This window comes from Eutrema salsugineum, unplaced genomic scaffold, assembly GCF_000478725.1.
Source record: "Eutrema salsugineum unplaced genomic scaffold, Eutsalg1_0 scaffold_2, whole genome shotgun sequence".
NCBI classification, from domain to species: Eukaryota; Viridiplantae; Streptophyta; class Magnoliopsida; order Brassicales; family Brassicaceae; genus Eutrema; species Eutrema salsugineum.
The window spans coordinates 841,827-863,092 of record NW_006256829.1 but is presented as its reverse complement, the minus strand read 5'-3'; the positions used below and the strand labels follow the sequence as shown (position 1 = coordinate 863,092).

At 37.3% G+C, this 21,266-nt stretch overlaps 7 protein-coding genes across 14 annotated transcripts; 4 read left to right on the top strand and 3 right to left on the bottom strand.

Annotated features, from left to right (window-relative positions):
* The first annotated feature begins 629 nt into the window (after positions 1-629).
* Positions 630-3,293, top strand: LOC18019285 (pentatricopeptide repeat-containing protein At4g38150). 4 transcript variants are annotated; one of them, XM_024155803.1, is made up of 4 exons: positions 630-996; positions 2,209-2,539; positions 2,619-2,724; positions 3,142-3,293. In XM_024155803.1, the coding sequence occupies exons 1-3, from the start codon at positions 704-706 to the stop codon at positions 2,703-2,705; spliced, it is 711 nt and encodes a 236-aa protein (XP_024011571.1). In that variant the 5' UTR covers positions 630-703; the 3' UTR covers positions 2,706-2,724; positions 3,142-3,293. The 4 variants fall into 4 exon arrangements, with proteins under 4 accessions (XP_024011571.1, XP_024011572.1, XP_006398810.1 ...); XM_024155804.1 differs by having other exon boundaries at positions 3,147-3,183; XM_006398747.2 differs by lacking the exon at positions 3,142-3,293 and having other exon boundaries at positions 2,619-2,979.
* On the top strand, positions 3,273-5,238 carry LOC18019284 (purine-uracil permease NCS1). Its single transcript, XM_006398746.2, has one exon. The coding sequence runs from the start codon at positions 3,313-3,315 to the stop codon at positions 5,137-5,139; it is 1,827 nt and encodes a 608-aa protein (XP_006398809.1). The 5' UTR covers positions 3,273-3,312; the 3' UTR covers positions 5,140-5,238.
* Positions 5,239-7,495: 2,257 nt separating this feature from the next.
* On the top strand, positions 7,496-8,153 carry LOC18019283 (MATH domain and coiled-coil domain-containing protein At2g42470). The gene is made up of 2 exons (XM_006398745.2): positions 7,496-7,939; positions 8,148-8,153. The coding sequence occupies exons 1-2, from the start codon at positions 7,496-7,498 to the stop codon at positions 8,151-8,153; spliced, it is 450 nt and encodes a 149-aa protein (XP_006398808.2).
* A 202-nt stretch (positions 8,154-8,355) lies between these two features.
* LOC18019282 lies at positions 8,356-9,021 on the bottom strand. The gene is given in 1 exon segment (XM_006398744.2): positions 8,356-9,021. A coding segment is annotated over 1 exon segment (384 nt). The 5' UTR covers positions 8,885-9,021; the 3' UTR covers positions 8,356-8,500.
* A 2,671-nt stretch (positions 9,022-11,692) lies between these two features.
* LOC18019436 (exocyst complex component EXO70A1) lies at positions 11,693-16,508 on the bottom strand. Its single transcript, XM_006398743.2, has 12 exons — positions 16,214-16,508; positions 16,001-16,096; positions 15,400-15,605; positions 14,925-15,164; positions 14,398-14,536; positions 14,110-14,322; positions 13,140-13,345; positions 12,799-12,999; positions 12,606-12,705; positions 12,408-12,508; positions 12,160-12,306; positions 11,693-12,066 (listed from the first exon to the last, which is right to left on the bottom strand). Exons 1-12 carry the CDS (start codon positions 16,370-16,372, stop codon positions 11,949-11,951), a joined length of 1,926 nt encoding a protein of 641 aa, XP_006398806.1. The 5' UTR covers positions 16,373-16,508; the 3' UTR covers positions 11,693-11,948.
* A 278-nt stretch (positions 16,509-16,786) lies between these two features.
* LOC18019435 (ras-related protein RABC2a) lies at positions 16,787-18,946 on the top strand. 4 transcript variants are annotated; one of them, XM_006398742.2, is made up of 8 exons: positions 16,787-16,966; positions 17,176-17,262; positions 17,383-17,521; positions 17,876-17,944; positions 18,033-18,098; positions 18,187-18,308; positions 18,397-18,525; positions 18,611-18,946. In XM_006398742.2, the coding sequence occupies exons 3-8, from the start codon at positions 17,386-17,388 to the stop codon at positions 18,722-18,724; spliced, it is 636 nt and encodes a 211-aa protein (XP_006398805.1). In that variant the 5' UTR covers positions 16,787-16,966; positions 17,176-17,262; positions 17,383-17,385; the 3' UTR covers positions 18,725-18,946. The 4 variants fall into 4 exon arrangements, with proteins under 4 accessions (XP_006398805.1, XP_024011918.1, XP_024011919.1 ...); XM_024156150.1 differs by having other exon boundaries at positions 16,790-16,966; positions 17,176-17,521; XM_024156151.1 differs by lacking the exons at positions 16,787-16,966; positions 17,176-17,262 and adding an exon at positions 16,975-17,175.
* A 416-nt stretch (positions 18,947-19,362) lies between these two features.
* On the bottom strand, positions 19,363-21,266 carry LOC18019434 (ras-related protein RABE1d). Of its 2 annotated transcripts, none has more exons than XM_006398739.2 (8): positions 21,018-21,266; positions 20,690-20,762; positions 20,498-20,598; positions 20,318-20,383; positions 20,112-20,209; positions 19,976-20,038; positions 19,809-19,901; positions 19,363-19,709 (listed from the first exon to the last, which is right to left on the bottom strand). In XM_006398739.2, exons 1-8 carry the CDS (start codon positions 21,088-21,090, stop codon positions 19,626-19,628), a joined length of 651 nt encoding a protein of 216 aa, XP_006398802.1. In that variant the 5' UTR covers positions 21,091-21,266; the 3' UTR covers positions 19,363-19,625. The 2 variants fall into 2 exon arrangements, with proteins under 2 accessions (XP_006398802.1, XP_024012264.1); XM_024156496.1 differs by having other exon boundaries at positions 20,686-20,762; positions 21,018-21,056.

Genomic DNA, 21,266 nt, shown 5'->3' with positions numbered 1-21,266 from the left:
AATATGGTTTAGTTGTTTTTTTCCTGTTACACTAGACAATTAGTGTCTCGGACAGCACAACGACTGAGTAAATAAGACGAGATTTTGTTGTTGTGAGAACCATAGTTTAATTATATACACAACTTGAATACGCCAATCTGGACTATCTGCGCGCATTGTACAAATTTCAACATTATCTTCTCATCATATCTCAGTTCATCAAAATATTATACACATATACGAACAAGAAACAACTTATTATATTCAAACATGAACTTATATATATATATACATATATATAGAGAGTATATAGGTATAGCATGCATCATGTCTTAAAGTTTTGGACGTACCTTTAACCTATCACAAATCACAATTAAGAAAGATATACAATTATAGCATATGATGAAAAGAAATTTAACATCGCTACTGTCTACCGAGTTATTCTACCAAACACATTTGCGCTTGCGGTAAATTTGTATCCATTTTACAAATGTAACAAAGTTTTCTAGACGCAAGTAGCAAATGTAACCAGTCAAAAACTAAACATAAAAATTGTTGAAGTAAACGACATCCACTTTATTTACGGATGTGGAAAACGGCAACGTGTGTTGACGCTAACGCCGTATTCCAAATCTGGCGTAAATAATAATAAATCTGGTGTAAATAATAATAACTAAAGTCGGGAACATTCCGAGTTCTCTCCCTGAGCAGCTGAGCTCAGGCCATGGCGTTTCGTCTCGCGAGGTCATTGGCGGCGTTATCACCGTCACGGCCGTCGTTTTTGTCCATCGGAAATCGGTGGTTGGCGTCAGATATCGCTTCCTCTGAGTTTTCTAATTTCGGTTGGGCTTTCGCCTTTTATTCGTCTTCGTCCTCTTGGTGGTCGTCTCCCGAGGATTTGACGGCGGGATCGAAGAGGCGGGAGAAGAAGACTACTGACCGCTACTCAGCCGTGATTGACGCAGTCCATGACCGGAAACTCCCACCGGAGCTACGTGGGCGGCGCGATTTCGTAAGGTATAATCCTTTACAAGCTATGCTTTGAATCTGCTGGACTTTGGAATCGATATCGTATATTCTTAGGCTTCGTTGAGAATTTAGTGTCGTTGCAGATTAGTCCAAATACCAAATGCTGAACTCATCTCTCTGGGAAATCTTCTTACCTTGTTTTAGCGTTTTCTTCTCCACATTTCAATTCAAATTACCTTGGTTTTGCGGTAGAGTTTTTGCAAGGCAATTCAGCTCCGAGACTAAGCGAGTCAACACCAAAGTCAATTTCTCTCTGTCTGATGATGAGGAAACTCCGGTTACTGAAGATCCTGGCAAGCCAGAGCTCCCGCCTCCTTATGACCCTTTCAGTAAGAAACCTGCGATTGAGGAACCAGAGGATCCTAAAAATCTCCAAGCAATATTCCACAAGATGAAAACACAAGGTCTTACGAATGAAGCTGTCAAAATGTTTGATGCGTTGTCCAAAGACGGCCTCACGCATGAGACGCTCGAGCTCTTCTCTCAGATCAAAGAGAAGCACCACATGCCAGACGTGGTGGCCCATACTGCTATCGTTGAGGCCTATGCTAAGGCAGGCCAGCCCAAGGAGGCTCTCAAGGTTTTCCTGCGTATGCTCGCTTCTGGCGTTTTGCCTAATGCTTATACATATACGGTTTTGATCAAAGGGCTTGCAGTGGATGCCAACACGCTTAAGGATGCGAAGAAGTACTTGTTAGAAATGATGGGATATGGCATGAGCCCTAATGCTGCCACTTACACGGCTGTGTTTGAAGCTTTTGTAAGAGAGGGTAAAGAGGAGTCAGCTAGAGAACTGTTGCAAGAAATGAAGGAAAAGGGTTTTGTGCCTGATGAGAAAGCTGTGAAAGAGTCTCTTCACTCTAAAAGAGGCCAAGTCTTTAGGACTGTCATCAACCTTTTATTTGATAAATAGTAGTAGTAGCGGTTAGTGTTTGGTAATCGAAGAACTGGCTTTTATCCGATTCATCTGAGTATGTTGCCGAGTCTTTTCTTTTTGGATGTTGTCACAATTGCGCAGTAGCTTTGCTGTGAATGATATGACAATTTTTTTTTTTGTCAGAGAAAGCATATGCTTGTTGCTCTTGCTTTTTTTTCTTGCATTGTGGTTCTTTAGTAAAATTCCAGATGCGATTCTTCTTGTGATACATGTTATTGCTTTGACCTTCTTGTAACGGATGCTAACATGAGATCATATTGCAGGTCAGAGACTGACATAATCAACGTGGTCGAGCAAAGGATATGGCATTCAATGGAAGAAGGCCATTTTGAGAACTTACCGGGTAAAGGCAAACCCTTGAACCTTCACACAAATCCGCACGCAGACCCAGCGGAGGATACATTATACAGAATTCTTAACAAGAACGGGTTTGCTCCTGAATGGGTGGAGCTCAACAAAGAGATAAGAAACAAAGCAAAAGAATGGAGAGTTTCATTGAAAAAAGCATGGACTATGAAATTCGAGGAAGACCAGTCGTGTTGGGAAGAGAGATCAGATATGCTGAAAACACAATTGAAAGAAATCAACAACATGGCAAGTCTTGAACCACGAATTAAGATCATGCTGTGATGTTTATAATGATTTACTTATGTGCTCTCTTCTTTCTGTGCAGGTTTTTAGGTACAATCTGATTGTTCCTTTTGGCCGTCAAATGGTTGGATTGAATTGGGAGAAAGAGATTGATCGCTTGAAAGAATAACATCTTTAGATACCAAAAGGTTGGTCACACTTCTATGAGCTACTCTGTTTTTGAGTTTTTACTTTGTAGTATATAAATAGTATACGAGTCAATGTGGCTCTTATTTATTAGGTAGAAGAAGAATAAGAAACAAAATTGTTTTCAGACTATGTCGTGTATGTTGTATCTTTCACATCTTCTTAAGAAGAAACAAGTGAAAGAAAATTATAGGTTAGGAAGAAGTCTGTAGGGATTAAATCATGTTCTTTATCAATTAAAAAAAAATTATGTTTAATAATCTATGTTCTTTATCAATTTAAAAAAAAATTATGTTCCTTAATTGAACTAATGAAAGTCAACGAATCGAGTAACATGAAAATTAGAATCTTTTTACGTGAAAAAAAAGAACGAAATAGAATCTTTTGTTTTTTAATATAGTTTTTTTATGTATTGAAAGAGAAGGAAAATGAGAGGTGAGAGCGACAAATCATCCACTAACACATGGTTCATCTCCCACCACATGTTACTCAAGAGGGTTTAAACAGAACAGCAAACACAACACAACACTCAATCTCCATCTCACAATTCAGTTCTCTCTCTCTCTCTTCTGTGTGAGAGAGAAGGCTCAATGGTCTTCAATTGCTTGAGCCTTGGCCTCCATCTCCATCCTCATCCCCACAAACACAATCGTCATTCACTTTCTTCTTTAAGATCCCACACCAAAGCTAAACTCTGTCACCATGTCTCATTCACAGCTTCCAGCGATGAGAGATTCTACATTTCTTCTGGGTCTCCGTCTGACCCGCAACATAAAAGTCTCAAACACTTTGAATGGAGCGATCGCAGCTTGACTTCGAGCCGGTCCGGTGACAACTTGGGTTTGAGCCGGTCCGGTGACAACTTGGGTTTGAGCCGATCTGGTCTTATCCGCCCAAGATTCTCAGCGATGACAGGGTCAGATTTTGATGACTTCGGGTACGACGAATCCCAATTCGACCCGGCCCTCACGAATGACGACTTGAAGCCGACGAAGCCAAGCCAAAGAACGTTTTCGTGGTTGGATATGTCGAGTTTATGGATCGGTCTAGTGGTTGGTGTGCCTACTTACTACCTCGCCGGAAGCTTAGTGGACTTAGGCATGGCGTGGTGGCAAGGGATAGCCACAGTGGTTGCAGCCAACCTAATACTCCTCGTGCCGCTTGTTCTCACCGCTCAGCCTGGTACCATGTACGGAATCTCCTTCCCTGTCCTGGCTAGATCATCGTTCGGTATCCGTGGAGCCCACATCCCGACACTAGTCAGAGCATTAGTCGGTTGCGGATGGTACGGTATCGAGACATGGATCGGGGGAGAAGCTATCTTCTTGCTCTTACCAGGTCACGTTAAGAACTCGGCTTTGTCTCATACACTACCTTGGCTCGGCACTTCTCCGCTTGAGTTCTCTTGTTTCATCGTCTTCTGGCTGGCTCAGCTTTGTATTGTCTGGAGAGGAATGGACGGAATCAGAAAGCTCGAGAAGTATGCAGCTCCGATTCTGATCACTCTCACTTCTTGTCTCCTTGTCTGGTCCTATCTCAAAGCTGGTGGGTTCGGTCACATGCTTTCCTTGTCATCCAAGCTAACCTCTGCTCAGTTCTGGTCTCTCTTTTTCCCATCCCTAACCGCAAACATAAGCTTCTGGGCAACTCTTGCTTTAAACATCCCTGATTTCTCCCGGTTTGCAAAATCCCAAACCGATCAAATCATTGGTCAAGCCGGTCTTCCCATTTTTATGGGTTTGTTCACGTTCGTTGGCTTAGCTGTTACGTCCTCCACAAGTATCATCTTTGGAAGAGTTATCTCCAATCCGATTCAGCTTCTCGGTCAAATCGGAGGCCTCGCCACAACTCTGCTTGCTATCCTCGGAATCTCCCTCGCCACAATTACCACAAACATAGCTGCAAACGTGGTCGCGCCTGCAAACGCGCTTGTGAATCTAAACCCTAAGGTTTTCACATTCGGAAGAGGAGCGTTATTAACCGCGATTCTTGGGATCGTGTGTCAGCCGTGGAGATTGCTCAAATCGAGTGAGAGCTTTGTGTACACATGGCTCATTGGATACTCGGCGCTTCTTGGTCCTATCGGCGGCATAGTTCTCGCCGATTATTACCTGATGAAGAAGATGAAACTGAACATTGGAGATTTGTACTCTTCGAGTACCTCCGGGGAATATTATTTTTCCAAGGGATATAATGTCGCCGCCATCGTCGCTTTGGTCGCCGGAATTATCCCAGTCGTGCCTGGTTTTCTACACAAGATCGGAGCTTTGTCGAAGATCGCAAATGGGTTCGTCGTTGTTTACGACAACGCATTGTTTTTCAGCTTCTTCATCGCAGGATTTTTCTACTGGATCATAATGTCTTGTCTAAGAAGCAAACAGAGGTCGTTGTCTTCTTCTTCACAGACGCTTTTGTGAATATTGGCATTTGATTGGTTTCGTAAGTAATTTAAATATAAAATTTCCGATGTAAATTTAAACAGAAGAACACAAAAATAAAAGGATTGATTTTTTTTTTTTTTTTTTTTTGATTACGGTTTTAGTTCATATACGATGATGATTTTGTGTTTCATATACTTAAGCTGAATAATGAGAGCATATTGGGATAACTTCTGGGGTCTTAACTTGTTAAGTTGTAATTATAGCTTGCGGGTTGTAGGGTTTGGTATAGCCCATGGGCTTGCTACAGCCCGTAAGAAACTTTTAAACAAAAAAAAATTGTCTCTATACAACAAGACTCGACTCATATCTCAAATAACCTAATGTTAAACAACCCCTCACCATCCCCAAGAAACAAAGGGCGGTCTACGGATCTAGAAAGTTGAAATGATCAAACTACAATCAGTGGTTATTTAAAAAAGAATTAAAAAAACTTAAGGATTTAATTCAAAAACAAGACATCATGACACAAGACTGTATGGATCGGACACGTGATAACATTGAACGTAGTAACTAATGATGATTATTTAAATAATATAAACAGGCTGTCACGAGACGAACTGTGTAGATCTATTCTTGATCAAGATCTGAAAAAACAATTATGTATTAATTAATATTTTTTCTATATTATCATAAGAAGACAACCATGTGCGTAGAGACGCTGAGTTTTGTTCTTTATAACTTAATTATAAGTAAAGAGAAAGAAGGATAATAACATTATCACAAGAACTACCCTAATCTTCATGATGTGAGATTCTCACCCGACAAGTCCATCTTGTAAATACTCTTAAAAACTCTTTCCTCATGCGGTCATGCCCTAATGCACATATCAAATCAGATAAATCTGAAGAGTATACCAGTTCTTATCCTCTCGATTCCACATGGCCAAGCGGAGAGAGAGTCTTCACATCGATACTCCAGGTTTGATCTCTAGCTAAACCTTAAATCCTAAACTCTTTGGGAAAAACTAGTTTGTATTTCGTGTTTATACACTATTTGACTTGTTGGCTTGTATGGTTAGATCGCACGCCAAAAAGAAATTTACGGTCGATGCAACTTAATAGTTGACTATTTTTCAGACACGGCATGGTGACGCTAGCTTCTCTTGGGCGTCGTCTAAAGCTAGAAAATAATGGTGCTCATGGTTCATCTAGTCGGAAGTGACATCTATATATACTCGTAGATGAAATTTTTGCTCTCGCAATAACAAGGTTTGCAGTCATAGTTACATTTTTTAATCAATCAATCACATCCATAGACAATGACCTTAAGTATACGTGGATGGGGATGTAACGCCTCTTGTTTTCTGCGAGGAGCGTTTGCACATGTTTCATGGAGGACGAAATCACATTCGATACATGAACAGCAGTTACTCTATAACATGCTTGAAAAAACACCCAAACTAGTTAACCCTATGCCAAACACATCCATATAGAATGTTTTTTTCAAGTGTGTATTATTTTTTTATCTACGAGAGTAATTTCTAATCATGTATTAAATGTGATTTCATACTTCATAAAACATGTGCAAATCTTCCTCATAGGAAACGACATGCGTTACATCCCCATCGACTTACACTTGAGGTCGTTGTCAATGAATATGATTTAACACATGTTGCTTCGACAGTAATCTTGTTATCGTGATAGCAGTAGTTTCGTCTATGAGTGTCATATAGATCGCCGGAATAATCTCATGTGTGCTTGCCTGCTTAAAGAGATCGGAGCTTTGTTGGAGATCTCAACTTGGTTCGTAAATGAGTTTGCTCTGTCTTTAAAGATGCCTTGTCTGAGAAGGAAAACCTAGTTGTGTTTTTCTTTACAGTCGCTTTTTATATCAATCTTTTCATTCGATTGGCTTGCTTCGTTTTGATTTGTAAATTTTGTATTCGGTATTCCCTTGTTGTATATTTCATTAACTCCTAGTTCAAAATAATATCGAAAAAATCATTTAATAGGTTAAATAATTGATTTCGTTTTTTTCTTTCTTTTTCTTGTTAGCTTGTTTCAATAAAAAACCCCTATGTTTCACTAAATCCCCGTGCAAAACGAAATTTAGGAAAATCAGTATATATATAGAGATACGATTTCCCTTTTTTTTTTCCTTTATTTGTTAGATGAAGTTATCTTTTTTTGAATATTTCCTAGATTGAATTCGATTGATATAGGAAAATTTGCAAATTAATTTATCCTGTTACCTATATATATCTTTTCATATAAACAGAAGGAGTAATCTGACAATCATACGAAGCTAACAACGAATGAAATAAACTCTGTTCTGGCATTTTAGTAATGATCGATTTCAATTAGGCTTTCTTATCGGCTGGTTTCTCAAAGTGATGGGGAACCAATTGCAGAGACAAAGAAAGATAACTGTTCATGGCTTCATTCTTGAGCCTTCGCAGGTGAATTTAGCAAACTGGATTTTTCAGAAATATCCAGAAATTGCAGTGAATGTCAAATTGCAAGACGATGAGCTCAGGACAAGATACATGAACCTTGTACTCGGCATCATCAAGAGTCTTTACCACAAGCCTCTACGTGATCTAACCAATGATAAACTGATCAAAGTTTCGAAGGAGTTGTCTGATGTGACACAAGCAGGTTTCAAAGTGGATTGGCTGGCTTCAAAGCTTAAGAAGGTGTCCTTGGAGAAGAAGACCTCTGAAGATCGGATTCGGAAACTCAGACAAGAGGTCCAAAAACTCAAGCTAACGATCTCAGAGAAGAAGAAGAAGAAGAAGAAGGCTTCTGAAGATATGATTCGAGAACTCAAACAAGAGGTAAAAAAACTTAAGCTAATCATCTCAGAGGAGAAGACCAAGTTGACGAAGAATCCCTGTTGGATCACCAAAACAGAGATACACATTTCCTTTTTAGAATATTTTTAAATATTCGGTATATGTGTATTTTATCCCATGGTTTATCTACCACTTTTTTTTTTTTTTAATGTAATATGCTATAAGATGATGATTTATCAGGTTTTTCCAGGTTTGACTTTTTGAGTATATCGATCTCAATCGTATATAAGAGTTTTCATAGCTTGCTAGACACGGTTTTGTTTTAAGTTTCTCTTGGGTTTCTTCATAAATACTCCTATTAAGTCTTTTAATTTACCATATTTTAATTGGGGATAAATGGGGCTACGAATAGAGCCAAGTTAAAAAAAAAGGATACAAATGGAAATTGCTATTCGATTTTAGATATAAAAACCGAATATTCTTTTATTCCACACACATAAATAGGATAGGAACACACTTGAACGGTGCATCACACAGGATTACAACACCACCCACACACACTTAAACCAAACCAAACCGGAATCAAAATAAACAAAGAAGTAATTAACATAGACAAAGAGAGAGAGAGGGAGAGAGTAAGAGAAAGATAGTGATAATCTGCTGATTCCGAGGGGAACCGAAGCTTGCCAAAGGATCGAAGTTGCCCTAACGAGGGATAACAAAAGACACATCAAGCTTGTCTTCATCAACCTTCATGCAATCTTCATCGCTCCATTCACACACAACCATCATCATCACCATCACCATATACACTAGATAATGATAATGATAATGATGATGATCATCATTCACACAACACCCTACACATAAACACAATTCATAACCATAGTTTCCAAGAGAAACCTGAGAACTCTTGTGTTTTGGGCCATCCCCTAAAGAGAAACCTGAGAACCTCTCATCAAAACCCTTTATTGGCGAGATCTTCATGAAAGAATCAGAGAGTTCTTCATCTGTACTTTCTTTAGGGGACGGCCATATTTTGAGTGTTTGGTGTTGTGCCAAAGAGAGTTTTAACAATGGACGCTGTTAGGGTTTATATGGCTTCTCTCTTTGTCTTTAGTCATGGAGACAAATTAAAAGAGACATTGAAAACACCCATTACATAAGCTATAGTGTTCTTTCCACTTTTTCTTTAAAATACTCTTTTTTCAGTACTAACCAATCAACTCAGTGTACCCACTGTATCGCGTATCTATTCATAATATATAGATTATCTTTTGTTTTCTCCTAAACTGTATCTGAAAGTGAATACGAATGTTCAGTTTATATATTGTATTATACGGTAGACCAACATTGAAACAATTTATGAACAATGCATTTGTATGTAGAACTGTATATATGAGTTCATGAGTATGTCTTTATAGTATAAAGGAATATTGAAAAAAATAATAGATGATTGGTGTAAAGGGGAATAAAAGTAAGAATTATCATCCGTGTAAAGATGACAAAATCAAATTATTATTTTGGAAAAAGTGGAAGGAGATGATGGAAATGGGGGAAGTCCATGTAAAGATGTTGGGAGAATTTGGATCTTCTAAAAGGAATATGCCATTACCAAACTTAACAAAAAATATATATGACATTACCAAACATGTGTTTAAACAACAAACCCATCTCATCACTGATCACTCATCACTAATTTACGAATAAATCTATTTCTTTTTCTTTTTGTTTTGTTTAAGTATGCATGTCGATAGAGTCTATTGTCTTGTCCGGTTCAAGAATAAGGTTGTGGTCGGTTTCTTGTTGTTAAACAACGATTTAGGTTATTTTTGCATTAAGGAATTCTTTATAAAATTTTTTATATATGATCCAAACCAATTTTTTAAAAGTAACATATCGCCTTATGGGACATTTGAAAGGTGTTTACTGTTTAGCGCCAACATTTTTCTTTTAGAGTATATAAAACCAGACACATACACAAATAATTGAGCGTCTAGCTACTGAATTATACATTACGTCGATTAATATGATATATTAGCCGATTACTTGAGTACGTAAACCACGACAAAAAAAAAATGGAGCACCTCACCGATCAATCAGATGCTTAGTTTTAGGCCCTGTTCATTTTTTTATCTAGATGGTGCATTTAGATTTTGCATTTAGATCAGCATCTAGATACAATATCTAGATATTATTTGTTTTGAAAACTAGGTTTTGCATCAAGATGTTACGTCTAGATACTAAATTGTTCGTTTCTAAATTTAGAAAAATAGTTAGATACAAAATATATCAAATGACTAAAAAAGACATATTTTTGAATATTATTTTTTAATAAATGATATATTTATCAAATTAAGTTTTAGATATACATAATTTTTTTTTTTTGCAATTTTTGTGGGTAAACATAATTTTGTATATTTGACGGGAAAAAGTTTTACTGAAATTTTGAGTTTTCGATGGAAAATCAAGATATTGTGTTTTTGGTGTGAAATCGAGATTTTACGTTTTCAGCGAGAAACCGAGAGTTTTTGTTTTCGGCGAGAAACCGAAATTTTTTGTTCTTGGCAAGAAATCGAGATTTTGGGTTTTTTGTGAGAAACCGAAAGTTTTCGGTTTCGGCGGAAAATTGAGGTTTTGTGTTTTTGGCGAGAAATTTAGATTTTTCGTTTTTGGTGGAAAATCAAAATTTTGTATTTTTTGCGGGAAAGTGAGATTTTGCGTTTATGTGGGAAACCAAGAGTTTTTTATTTTGGTGGAAAATCGAGATTTTGCGTTTTTGGCGAGAAATCGAAATTTTTCGTTTTCGGCGAGAAACCAAGATTTTTTTCGTTTTTGGCGAAAAATCGAGATTTTGCGTTTTTGGCGAGAAGCAAGGATTTTTCGTTTTTGACGGGAAACCGAAATTTTTCGTTTTTAGCGAGAAATCAAGATTTTGCGTTTTTGGAGAGAAATCGAAAGTTTTTATTTTTTGGCGGGAAATCGAGGTTTTGCGTTTTTGGCGAGAAACCTAGATTTTTCGTTTTTGGCGGGAAATCAAAATTTTGTGTTTTTGGGCGGGAAATCGAGATTTTGCGTTTCGGCAGGAAATCGAGAGTTTTTCATTTTTGGCGGAAAATCAAGATTTTTGCGTTTTTGGCGAGAAAATGAGATTTTTTGTTTTTGGCAGGAAACAAAGAGTTTTTGTTTTTGGCGAGAAACCGAGAATTAACGTTTTGGCGGGAAATCAAAATATTTTCGTTTTTTTCAAAAAATCGAGATTTTTCGTCTTAGTGGAAAATCAAAATTTTGTGATGTTCGTGGAAATCAAAATTTTGTGATCTTTGTAAAAATCGAGATTTTTATTTTTGTAAGAGCATTAATGTTTTTAACATAAACTAGATGCAAACGCTGCATCTGAACTCTTTATTTCTCAGCATTTAAAATTGGAAATCAAAATTTTTGAGATGCTAATCACTTTGCATCCAGATACTGGATCTGAACGCAAATATTTTTGTAAAAAAACGAACAACATTTGGACTTTACAGCGTAGTCAAATACAGCATCCAGATACAGAAACGAACAAGGCCTTAGTTGATTAGTATATGTTCTGATTACTTTGAATTACAGTTAGCTAGTCAGCAACTTGGGGAGCAGGGTAATCATTTACTTAGCCGATTAATTAGTATAACCAAAGCTAACAGAATCGTCTCAAAGCAACTCGCGACTATATCAACTTATTATTAGTCGCATATTTCAACACCATTCCCCAAATAATGCCTAAAATATTAGATCTTCGATGAAATGGATTTAAGAAAAGAAATTTCATATCCTTTTGATTATTAGACTGATTAGCCATGATTATTTCAAACGTGAACAAAAGCAAACAATTCAGTCTCCAAGTAATTTACACTTGTGAGTTACTAAAAAACACATAAGCAAAAAAAATACAAACGAAAAAGAGGACCCTCCCATATACAACGACAACAAATCTAATTAGGTAAGACAAAAAAGAAAGAGTGCGATAGAGATTTATCTTACACAAATAGTTTTGATCATCTTTGGTTGTTTATTAACGTCGTGGTTCATTCATAGACTTTCCTTCAAACAACTCACCCAACAATCTTTCAAGATCTTCAGCTGTATACTTTATGTATTTCTGCGGATTTTTAACATTCTCAACCAGAGGCCTGTACCGATCATTGGTTTAAATCTCCTTAGGGTTTTACATTCTGATCAAATATGTTAAAAAAGCTTTAAAAAAGTAGAAGAAGAGATTTTACCCAAAGCGTTTGAGGAAAGATCTGTAAGCAGGCAATAATACTTCAGCAACAGCAAGTCTTAGTGACTCTCTTAACTCTGTGTCTGGAACTGTCCATTGAGATTGTCTCTGATGCAACTCATCAAACTGCATATTGAACATCTTGAACCTGTTCCATTTTTTTTTCATATTTATTTATTTATTCATCAGTACCAAATATATAAACATTTCACAATTACTTGTTTTTATTTCTTCTTCCGTAAGCTTTACCTCTCTTTTAATAAACCTCTCGACACTCCACTGCTGTTTCCTCCCTCTACACTTCCTCCTCCTGATGTGGTCAACCCTTGCGCCGACGAGCTTTGTAATATCTACACAAATATATTTCATCCTTCAGAATCTTTCTTTACTTTCTTAGTAACCATATAATGAAGATTTTATATAATAGTTTAGACTAATAGAAAGAACCTTTGTCCAAGCAACCCTTTTGTATTGGTTTGCATGTTGCTGAACGATACGCCTATGCCTTTGAACCCAATCATCGCCCAACAAATCCTTAGCTTCTGATCTGAATAAAATTAACATATCGTTTAAACCAACTACAAAAATTGAATGCTTTTAATAAACCCTGATCAGTCTATAAATGCGAAACCAAACTCACCTTCGCACAGATCTAACCATGTAATGAATGTTGTTCATCAGAAACAAGTGTGTCAATGCAGGATCTCTGTACTGTTTTGATTTTCCGTCCAAGTTGTTTTGAAGAGCCTGCATTATCCGCATTGTTACGGATGCTAGCTGTGAGTTTGAGTCGTCTCCATTTCCAAATTCCAAGAAAAGTTGCTTCAAAGTCGCTTGGTAGCTGACACCAAAGATTATTAGTGAATATTAAAGCATGGAAAGAGACAATATGCAAATAGCAGGATGAAGAAGAAGAAAAAACATTTTCAAGGAAATAAGCCGGGCTAGTCCTAACCAAGTAGACATATATGAGGTACTTACTCAAATAAGAACTTGACATAATTGATGACATAGCTTGTTAGTGGGTGAACAGTCCCATCTAAAACAGCGGTTTTTGTAGCATCTTTTTCAACAGCTTCTTCGAAATCACCAAATGTTTCCTGAGCAGTCTGCGCCAACCGCTTGGTCAACCCCGTAGCAGAATCTCTGATTTCAAGGCATGCTTTACCTTTGAAAATTGTTTCAATCTGCCAACGAACACAAATTTCATGAGATTGTAGCGCCATCTAATGTTATCCACCTTTTTGCAATGCAGCACAAAAACCAACTGGTTATCAAATTATATCACACATTATGGAGTCCTAAAAAGCAAGCTTACATACGTTTATTTAGATTGTTTTTGTTTGCCATGCTATTTATTATGGTGGGTATTTCAGTTGGACTGTTACATGTATTCAATGCTCGAAACACATCCGATCCACGGAAAGTCCACATGGGAAGAAAAATGTTAAAGATAATAATTTCCAAATCTTATTCTTCGAGTAAATAAAGCAGCTAGATTTGGCATCTCTACGAAGTGAGTGGTGAACTGTTTGCATAACTATGGAAAGTTGCAAACTCAGTTTTATGTCTTAATATAGTAAATAATTAAAACGTGTATCAAAAAGGAAAAGTAGAGTCAACTCAGTTTTATGTCTTAATATAGTAAATAATTAAAACGTGTATCAAAAAGGAAAAGTAGAGTCTTAATATAGTAAATCATTAAACGTGTATCAAAAAGGAAAAAGTAGACTGTTTTTAATATTTCACCTCACTAGCTTATACAAATATACAGGTTTGAAGGTGAATCAAGAATGTACCCTAGTTCACAGTACAGAATATTGCACATCTAAAAATCAGGAAAATTCACTAAAAGCTGAAACTACAAAATAAATTTTCAATTTAACGGAAGATTCTTCATTAAATGTATGACGATTTGATGATATTAGAGGAAAAATGAGAAAAAAATTACCTCTGTATGAAGCTCTCGCATTATCTCGTACATGTCTAAGAGTACAAACAACTTTTCAGGAGATCTCTTGCTTCTGGCTATTGCATCCCCAAAGCTAAGTAGCATTGAGACACTGCTCATTGTAACTTCTGCAAAACACTGATCACTAAGAGAATCGAAGCCTCGGAATATCTGGTCACATACTTGCCTTTCTCCAGCAAAGAGTAATTTAACCTGTTGAAAATTACATTGAGTTAGGAGTCAACATAACATGTTAGAAATATTTCAAACCTTCTATAACGTCCTTACAGCAATGCGCATGAAATGGATCCAATTTCCAATTTTAGCCTCCAAAACTTCCCACTGCATTCTCTGAACATCATCTTTGCTAAGTTTCTCAACTCCCAATTTCTTCAGGCTTTCTTCCAAGACAAGAGAACGTGTTTCTCTGAACAAAACACGAAAGGTTGAATACGAGGAGACCAAAAACAATTTCAAAACACACAGATGCATCTGGAATATGTATTAGGGAAATGGCAGTAGATTATGCAGTTCATATCATAAATCTGACAATCACATAGTTCATATTTAAACTCATAGCAAAAGGAAAGTCAAATTTAAACTTACAAACTGTGGAATCCAGGGATAAACTAGCTCTTTTAAATGAGTGGTGAGCACTATGTGAAACCAACTGTATAGCCATATTCGTTTGAAACCAATTATAGCTTGACACAGTACTTCGACTCATGTTACAATTATTAGCTGCTTAATCTAAGAGCATGATTTGACAATGAATTGTACAAATATAAGGGATGAATGACCAAGAACCAGTTCACCTATAAATTTGTAGGAGCAGTTGTTGGTGACCAGCTTGAACCATTTGCTGGGCCAAATCATGCAAAAGTGGCAATACCCTTGACGGAATGAGGATTGGAAGTGTATAAGCAGCAGTTTCTGAGTCATCGTTGTGGTGTCCTCCGTGGGGCATTGAAGACTTTCCACCACCATCAGCGTCTACGGATGGTCTCAGGGCGTTCGGAAGACCATCAAAAAGGCGATCAGGCTCCACGGCTTTACTGATTATAACAAACATAAATCAAAAAGAGGAATGAGGACAAGATAAATAAGCAAGATCCTCATAGAGCAAATATAGTTCCCGGAAAAACACAGACTAGAAAAAGTAGCAAAATCCCACAACTAGCAGTGTTCCCTGAAGTTAAAGGGTAGGAATCATGGTTATAGCATGCGAGAAGTTTGAAAGAGGAACCATGTAATTTTGTCATAAGATGAAGTGCTATATATTACACGAACCTGTAAGAAGCTAACAATTGCTTAAACTCCTCTTCCAACTTTGACTGTGCTTTCGCAAGCAAGCTATTTGCATGGTTGAGGACTCCATCACTACTCTTAAAGCTTTTGTTGCTGCTAAAATAACGAATAATTTTTCTGAGTTGAGCTATTGCCTCCAGATAACTCTCCAGGTCCTCATGTGGCCCTTTGAGTACTTTAGTCTCTGCCTAGAAATGAATTGAGAGCAGAGTAAAAAACCGGATTCGAGTTACAAACAAAAAAATTAAACAAAGAAACTCAGAACTAGCAAGCTAAAACCACAACCAAGACATATGTTGTCAATATAATAGATCACCAAAAATTGAATGTGCATATGCTTTTACGTAATAGAGGCTCGAAGCTAAACATATTATGCAGGAAACTGGAAGAATATGTAAAGTAAAAACGGCGAACAAAGCCAATTTGGTGTCTAAGAATTGAAAATCCATACAAGGACCTCTCACAAACCAATATATCTAATTTATACAGATCGATCTAAACAAAACCAATGAATTAAACCTCACAAGAACGGGAAGAAGAACACAAAAATCAGCACTGAGAAGTAAGTTTTGTGAAAAGAAACCTGACGGAGGAGATCAAACTGAGACAAAATAATCTCAGCAGCCTTAAGAGTCTTATCGATATTCTCGTGAGCTTTCCTTATGGCATGCGTCCTAATCTGAGATTTCGAACACAGTCAACCCAAAATCCGATCAAGTCAGCAGAGAGAAATAATTCCAGATCTGGATAGAAACAAAACAAAAAAGCATTCACTCGGAGCTCAAACAAGCGGAACCTGAGTGGGACGCATGGCGGTTTCGAGAGCAGAAAGACGGCTATCGAAGGAGCCGAGGATCGAGACAACATTGTCGGTGATGGTTTGACTCTTCTGAAGAGATGCTCTCATCAACACAGCTCTTTCGCTGAGCAGATCCATTCCGCTATCTACGGCCATGCCAAATCCAATTCGAGAAAATACTTTTCTTCTCGTCGCCTTCGAAAATCGAAGTAAGTTGGAAGAGAAAAGAGACGACGAAAAGACGACGACTCGGTTTGGTGGTGCCAAAGCCGGTACAAGCCAGCTAAGCTTTTTTTTTTTCCCTCTTAACCAGCAAATTCATAATATTGAATTTCCTTAAAAATATTGACCTTCTGTTTTTAAATATTTTATTTCTTTAAAACTTCGATAACTGTCTTCCCCTTGAAGTAAAAAAAAAAAACTGTCTTTCCTTAACCAATTGTATGGTTCCTTCTCTTCTACACCTATCTTTTTCTTTTACATTTTCAGGAGTTTTACATTTATGAGAATCTGCTCAGACTAATCGTCCCAAATACTAGTGCTCAACCCGCCAAAACCAACTGTTTGCTGATTGCTACCAAGCAACCGTTTTTTGTATTGGATATTGGAACGGCAATCGCAACCGCGATTCCGAAACGCTGAACACACGTAGACAAAAAGAACCTAGAAGAAAACTTGAACCAGACAGAGACGTTTTGTGAAGCAAAAGTGTTGGGGAGAGAGAAAGCAAAGAACAAACGTTACTGTGAGGTGTGTTTTTTGTGTCTTCTTCAATTCTCTCTTTGTCATATACCCGTTCTCTTCTCTTTCTCCGTAAAGAATATAATCTCCAATTTCTTCATCACATTTCCTTTCTTATTTTAATTTAATTTTACTTTGCATCATCATCAACACGGGCCAATTAAAGGAATCTCCTTTTCTTCGATTGCTACTTATAAAATTGAGAAAGAATTGCGCAGGTATATGTAATTATCAAAGAGAAGCATCATCATCATTAGCACTACTACAGACAGCTAAATAGATTCATCATCATCATTTGATCTCTCGTGGGTTTCTAGCTTTCCCTATAGGGTTTTTCTTCTTCTTTTTTTCTAAAATTTTAGATCGACAAAGTCTTTGGGGTGAGAGATCAAGCAAATCTGGGCTTTGTGTTTGGTTTTTTATAGAAGATGGGATCTTCTTCTGGGCAAAGTGGGTACGATCTGTCGTTTAAGATCTTGTTGATTGGAGATTCTGGTGTTGGTAAAAGCAGCTTGCTTGTGAGCTTCATTTCCAGCTCCGTTGAAGATATTGCTCCTACTATCGGTAAATAGTTTCTTAAACTTGTTTTCTCTTTGGTTCCCAGGAAATCAACCAAGTAAAGGTCTTAGATTTATGTCTTTTGTGTGTGTTGATCAAACAGTAATTTCCATTCCTGGAATAGCTTGAATTTGATGATCATCTGTCTGATTTGTGTTGGAAATTCTCTGTTTAATGATCATATATCTTTGCACCGACTGAACAATCTTGATTTCTTGATGATTCAGCTTTTAGTATTACCAAGTTAGATACTTTCATTCTGATAATCTAGAACCCTTGTCTTAGTTTGGTTTAAGCAAATCTGTTTTGTCGGATCTTACTCGTATAACATTGTTAATCTAATCTAATCATTACTCGTAGGTGTTGATTTCAAGATCAAACAATTGACAGTAGGAGGCAAAAGACTGAAACTTACAATCTGGGACACAGGTGATTATTCTAAGCTTAGATTATAGAAGTCTAATGCTCCTAAAGGAAACTAATGGTTCTTATAATATTCTCGGTTTTTTTGTTGTAGCTGGACAGGAACGGTTTAGAACACTGACTAGCTCTTACTACAGAGGCGCTCAAGGAATCATTCTCGGTAATGTCCATCATATCAATCAATCACAGGATAGTAAGAGATCTCTCTGTCTGTAAACTGTTTGGTTAATGTTTCTTTGTGAATGCAGTCTATGATGTGACGAGAAGGGAGACATTTACAAACTTGGTAGATGTGTGGGGTAAGGAGATTGAGCTTTACTCCACAAACCAAGAATGTGTTAGGATGCTCGTTGGGAACAAAGTCGATAGAGTGAGTTGCAATCGAAATTACACAACTTGTTCTCAACCACGGTTTGGTCGTTCGATCGTTGTCTTGATGAAACAGAATATGATCACAGGAATCTGAGAGAGGAGTTAGCAGAGAAGAAGGGGTTGCTCTGGCGAAAGAACTCAAGTGCATGTTTCTTGAGTGTAGTGCTAGGACAAGACAAAACGTGGAACAGTGTTTCGAAGAGCTGGCTTTGAAGGTAAGATCCCTAGTTGGTAAAAGTTGACTCGAAAAGAGGGATTTGTCTTTAATATATAACAGAGAATCATTTTGTGATGAGACAGATAATGGAGGTACCTAGTCTTTTGGAAGAAGGATCAAGTGCTGTGAAGAGAAACATCTTGAAGCAAAAACCAGAAAACCAGAGTAGTCATCAAACAGGCTGTTGCAGCTCGTGAGGCGATTCGATTTTACATTTAAAAAAACTCGAGTTATTCTACTGTGCATCGCAATCTCAATCTGATTCTTGTCTCTGAGGTCGCCTCCTTTGTGTGTAAGTAACATAATGTTAGCTTCTCTGTAAATTTGTGAGAGTCCTGTTATTCTTCTTTTGCTTCTGAAACGAGATTGTAATAACATCATGAAAGAATGAATCAACCCTATCCAGTGTTTTCTTCAAATCCGTGTTTATTTTGTCTCAATTGGATTCAATTAGCGAACACCACTCAAAGAGAAGAAGTTAATAATGATAAGCTTCTAGCTCTAATCTCCTTTATTGAACCTCTGTAAACACGATTACAAGATACCAAACCCTAGATCGAGACTCTAGATCTCAAACTCATGGCGTTTGTAGCCAACAGCTTCATAAAGTCTGATTACTCTCAACAACAAGCATGAGACTCTAAACTCTAAGAGAATAATTTCTCTTATTTATACTAAACAAGCAATAGTCGACTTCAGCCTTCCTGATGCTTTGCTTTCCTTGCTTGTTTCATCTTCATGAGAGTGTGCCAGCTCAGGAGCTTCCCTTTCAAGTAGCCAATCACAAGCTCTCTTGTTCCTATAAAAAATCCTTAATTGAACTGCGAATCCAGAATTATACACACTACAACAGATTGATTTTTCATAAATCCAAAGTCTTTAACATAGTTTTTCGACCAACATAGCCTTCCATATCAGGAAGGTCATTGTACGGAATTATGGAGATAACAAATTAGACATAAAGATCACAGCCATCAATGAGATTTCCTACTCGTTCTAAGTAACAACATAAGAACGATCTCTGATTTGAGACGTAAGAGATGAAAAAGATGGCAAAGATTAAAAACCGGTGCACGCGAAAAAAGAGCGATCATACTCCTAAACGTAACTACAGCAAGCTGATTTCTCGGTTGTAGAAGAAGATGAAGCAGCATCTTGTTTAGTGATCTTGATGCCTTGGGGCTGTAAAGCAACAGCACACATGTTTTTGTATTCAGCTCAAAAGTTGGTATAATACAATATGAAGAGTGAGTTTTAGTAGCAGGTTTCCGTGGTTCTTACCTCTGCCTTTGTATCGGTTTCTGTCAACCTTTGTTTAATGTCTTTTGCGATAGAAAGGAAAACCGACTCGACATTGAGGTTTGTTTTCGCACTCTGCAACAATTGTAATCACATCAGTACTCTCAAAAACATAAAGGGCAAATATGTTATGTTATTATCTAGCTCACCGTCTCAAAGAATTTTATTCCATACTCATCAGCCAAAGCTTGGCCCTTTGCAGTTGGGACAGCCTGAAGAAGAAAATTATGCGTCAGTATACAACAAGTTATAGGTCATGAAAGGATGCAACTGAAGATTACTTACCCTTTTGCTTTCATCCATGTCAGCTTTGTTGCCAACCAAAATTTTGTTGACATTATCTGAGGCATGCTGCTCTATGTTCTTCATCCAGTTCCTAATGTCTGTTATAAACAATCGTGCTCAGATGCCACAAAGTCTCATAATCCATTCCAAAATTGACTTGATAAAATAAAATAGTAACAAGACCAAGATAAAAGCAAAAGACATACTGTTGAAGGATGACTCATCCGTTACATCATAGACAAGCAATATACCCATAGCTCCCCTGTAATATGCTGCATAAAACAAAGGACCAAAATGCATTAAAAAACTTGCGCTGAGAACTACATGCCTTCGAAAGAGCAAGTAACAGAGTTTTGAAATCTGAAAGCAAAAACATAGTCTTTAACCTGTAGTTATAGTTCTAAAACGTTCTTGACCAGCTGTGTCCCATATCTGCAATTTGATACGCTTCCCATCAAGTTCAATAGTTCTTATCTTGAAGTCAATTCTGGAAAAAAACAGTAGTAGTGAGCCAAACTTAGATACAAAAATAACATTAGACAAATCTTAAGGAAAAAAGCAATTGCAGGAAGACATACCCAATGGTAGTAATAAAACTAGTAGTGAAAGTATCATCGGAGAAACGCAGTAACAAACAACTTTTCCCCACACCTGAACATATACACATAAAGCAAAAACAAATGATCATAAAAATGAATTACCATATAACTATGCAACTAATTTTGTCGACAATTTCTCTTTTTTCTTTCAGTAGAAGTAGTACCAGCACAAAAACGAAACTAAATCATAAAACCCTAACTAAGATAGCAAAAGGAGGGACGAAATGTTTCAAGAAAAAGAGAGCGAACACTTGGTGAGATCTCCAATTCCGAAAGAAGAACACAGAAATGGAAATAAGAAGCCTACCGCTATCGCCGATGAGAAGGAGCTTGATGAGGTAATCATAGTCCGAACGAGCTCTTGCCGGCGCAACCGCCATCGCAGAAGATCAAAGAAACTCAAAAATTGATCACTTTGCTTCTCAGCCAAAGCTAAACCAAGCTCTGCTTTTGTATCCCCAGAAAATCTCCTTTTTCCGACGGAGATTGTAAAGAGACAGCAAAAAAAGGAGAAAGCTAATGGAATGCTTCAAATGTCGCTGAAGAAAAGAAGTTG

Bases quoted from the DNA above. Each gene is read 5' to 3' on its own strand.
- LOC18019285 (XM_024155802.1), top strand. From the start codon at position 704: ATGGCGTTTCGTCTCGCGAGGTCATTGGCGGCGTTATCACCGTCACGG. The intron at 997-1,200 runs GTATAATCCTTT...GTTTTGCGGTAG, and splicing joins GGGCGGCGCGATTTCGTAAG to AGTTTTTGCAAGGCAATTCA.
- LOC18019284 (XM_006398746.2), top strand. From the start codon at position 3,313: ATGGTCTTCAATTGCTTGAGCCTTGGCCTCCATCTCCATCCTCATCCC.
- LOC18019283 (XM_006398745.2), top strand. From the start codon at position 7,496: ATGGGGAACCAATTGCAGAGACAAAGAAAGATAACTGTTCATGGCTTC.
- LOC18019436 (XM_006398743.2), bottom strand. From the start codon at position 16,372: ATGGCCGTAGATAGCGGAATGGATCTGCTCAGCGAAAGAGCTGTGTTG. The intron at 16,097-16,213 runs GTTCCGCTTGTT...TCGAAATCTCAG, and splicing joins CCGCCATGCGTCCCACTCAG to ATTAGGACGCATGCCATAAG. The intron at 15,165-15,399 runs GTTCGTGTAATA...TGTTATAATCAG, and splicing joins CAATTGTTAGCTTCTTACAG to TAAAGCCGTGGAGCCTGATC.
- LOC18019435 (XM_006398742.2), top strand. From the start codon at position 17,386: ATGGGATCTTCTTCTGGGCAAAGTGGGTACGATCTGTCGTTTAAGATC. The intron at 18,099-18,186 runs GTAATGTCCATC...TTGTGAATGCAG, and splicing joins CGCTCAAGGAATCATTCTCG to TCTATGATGTGACGAGAAGG. The intron at 18,309-18,396 runs GTGAGTTGCAAT...ATATGATCACAG, and splicing joins TTGGGAACAAAGTCGATAGA to GAATCTGAGAGAGGAGTTAG.
- LOC18019434 (XM_006398739.2), bottom strand. From the start codon at position 21,090: ATGGCGGTTGCGCCGGCAAGAGCTCGTTCGGACTATGATTACCTCATC. The intron at 19,902-19,975 runs GTGAGCTAGATA...CAATTGTTGCAG, and splicing joins GAATAAAATTCTTTGAGACG to AGTGCGAAAACAAACCTCAA. The intron at 19,710-19,808 runs GTAAGAACCACG...GTTGCTTTACAG, and splicing joins AAACCGATACAAAGGCAGAG to CCCCAAGGCATCAAGATCAC.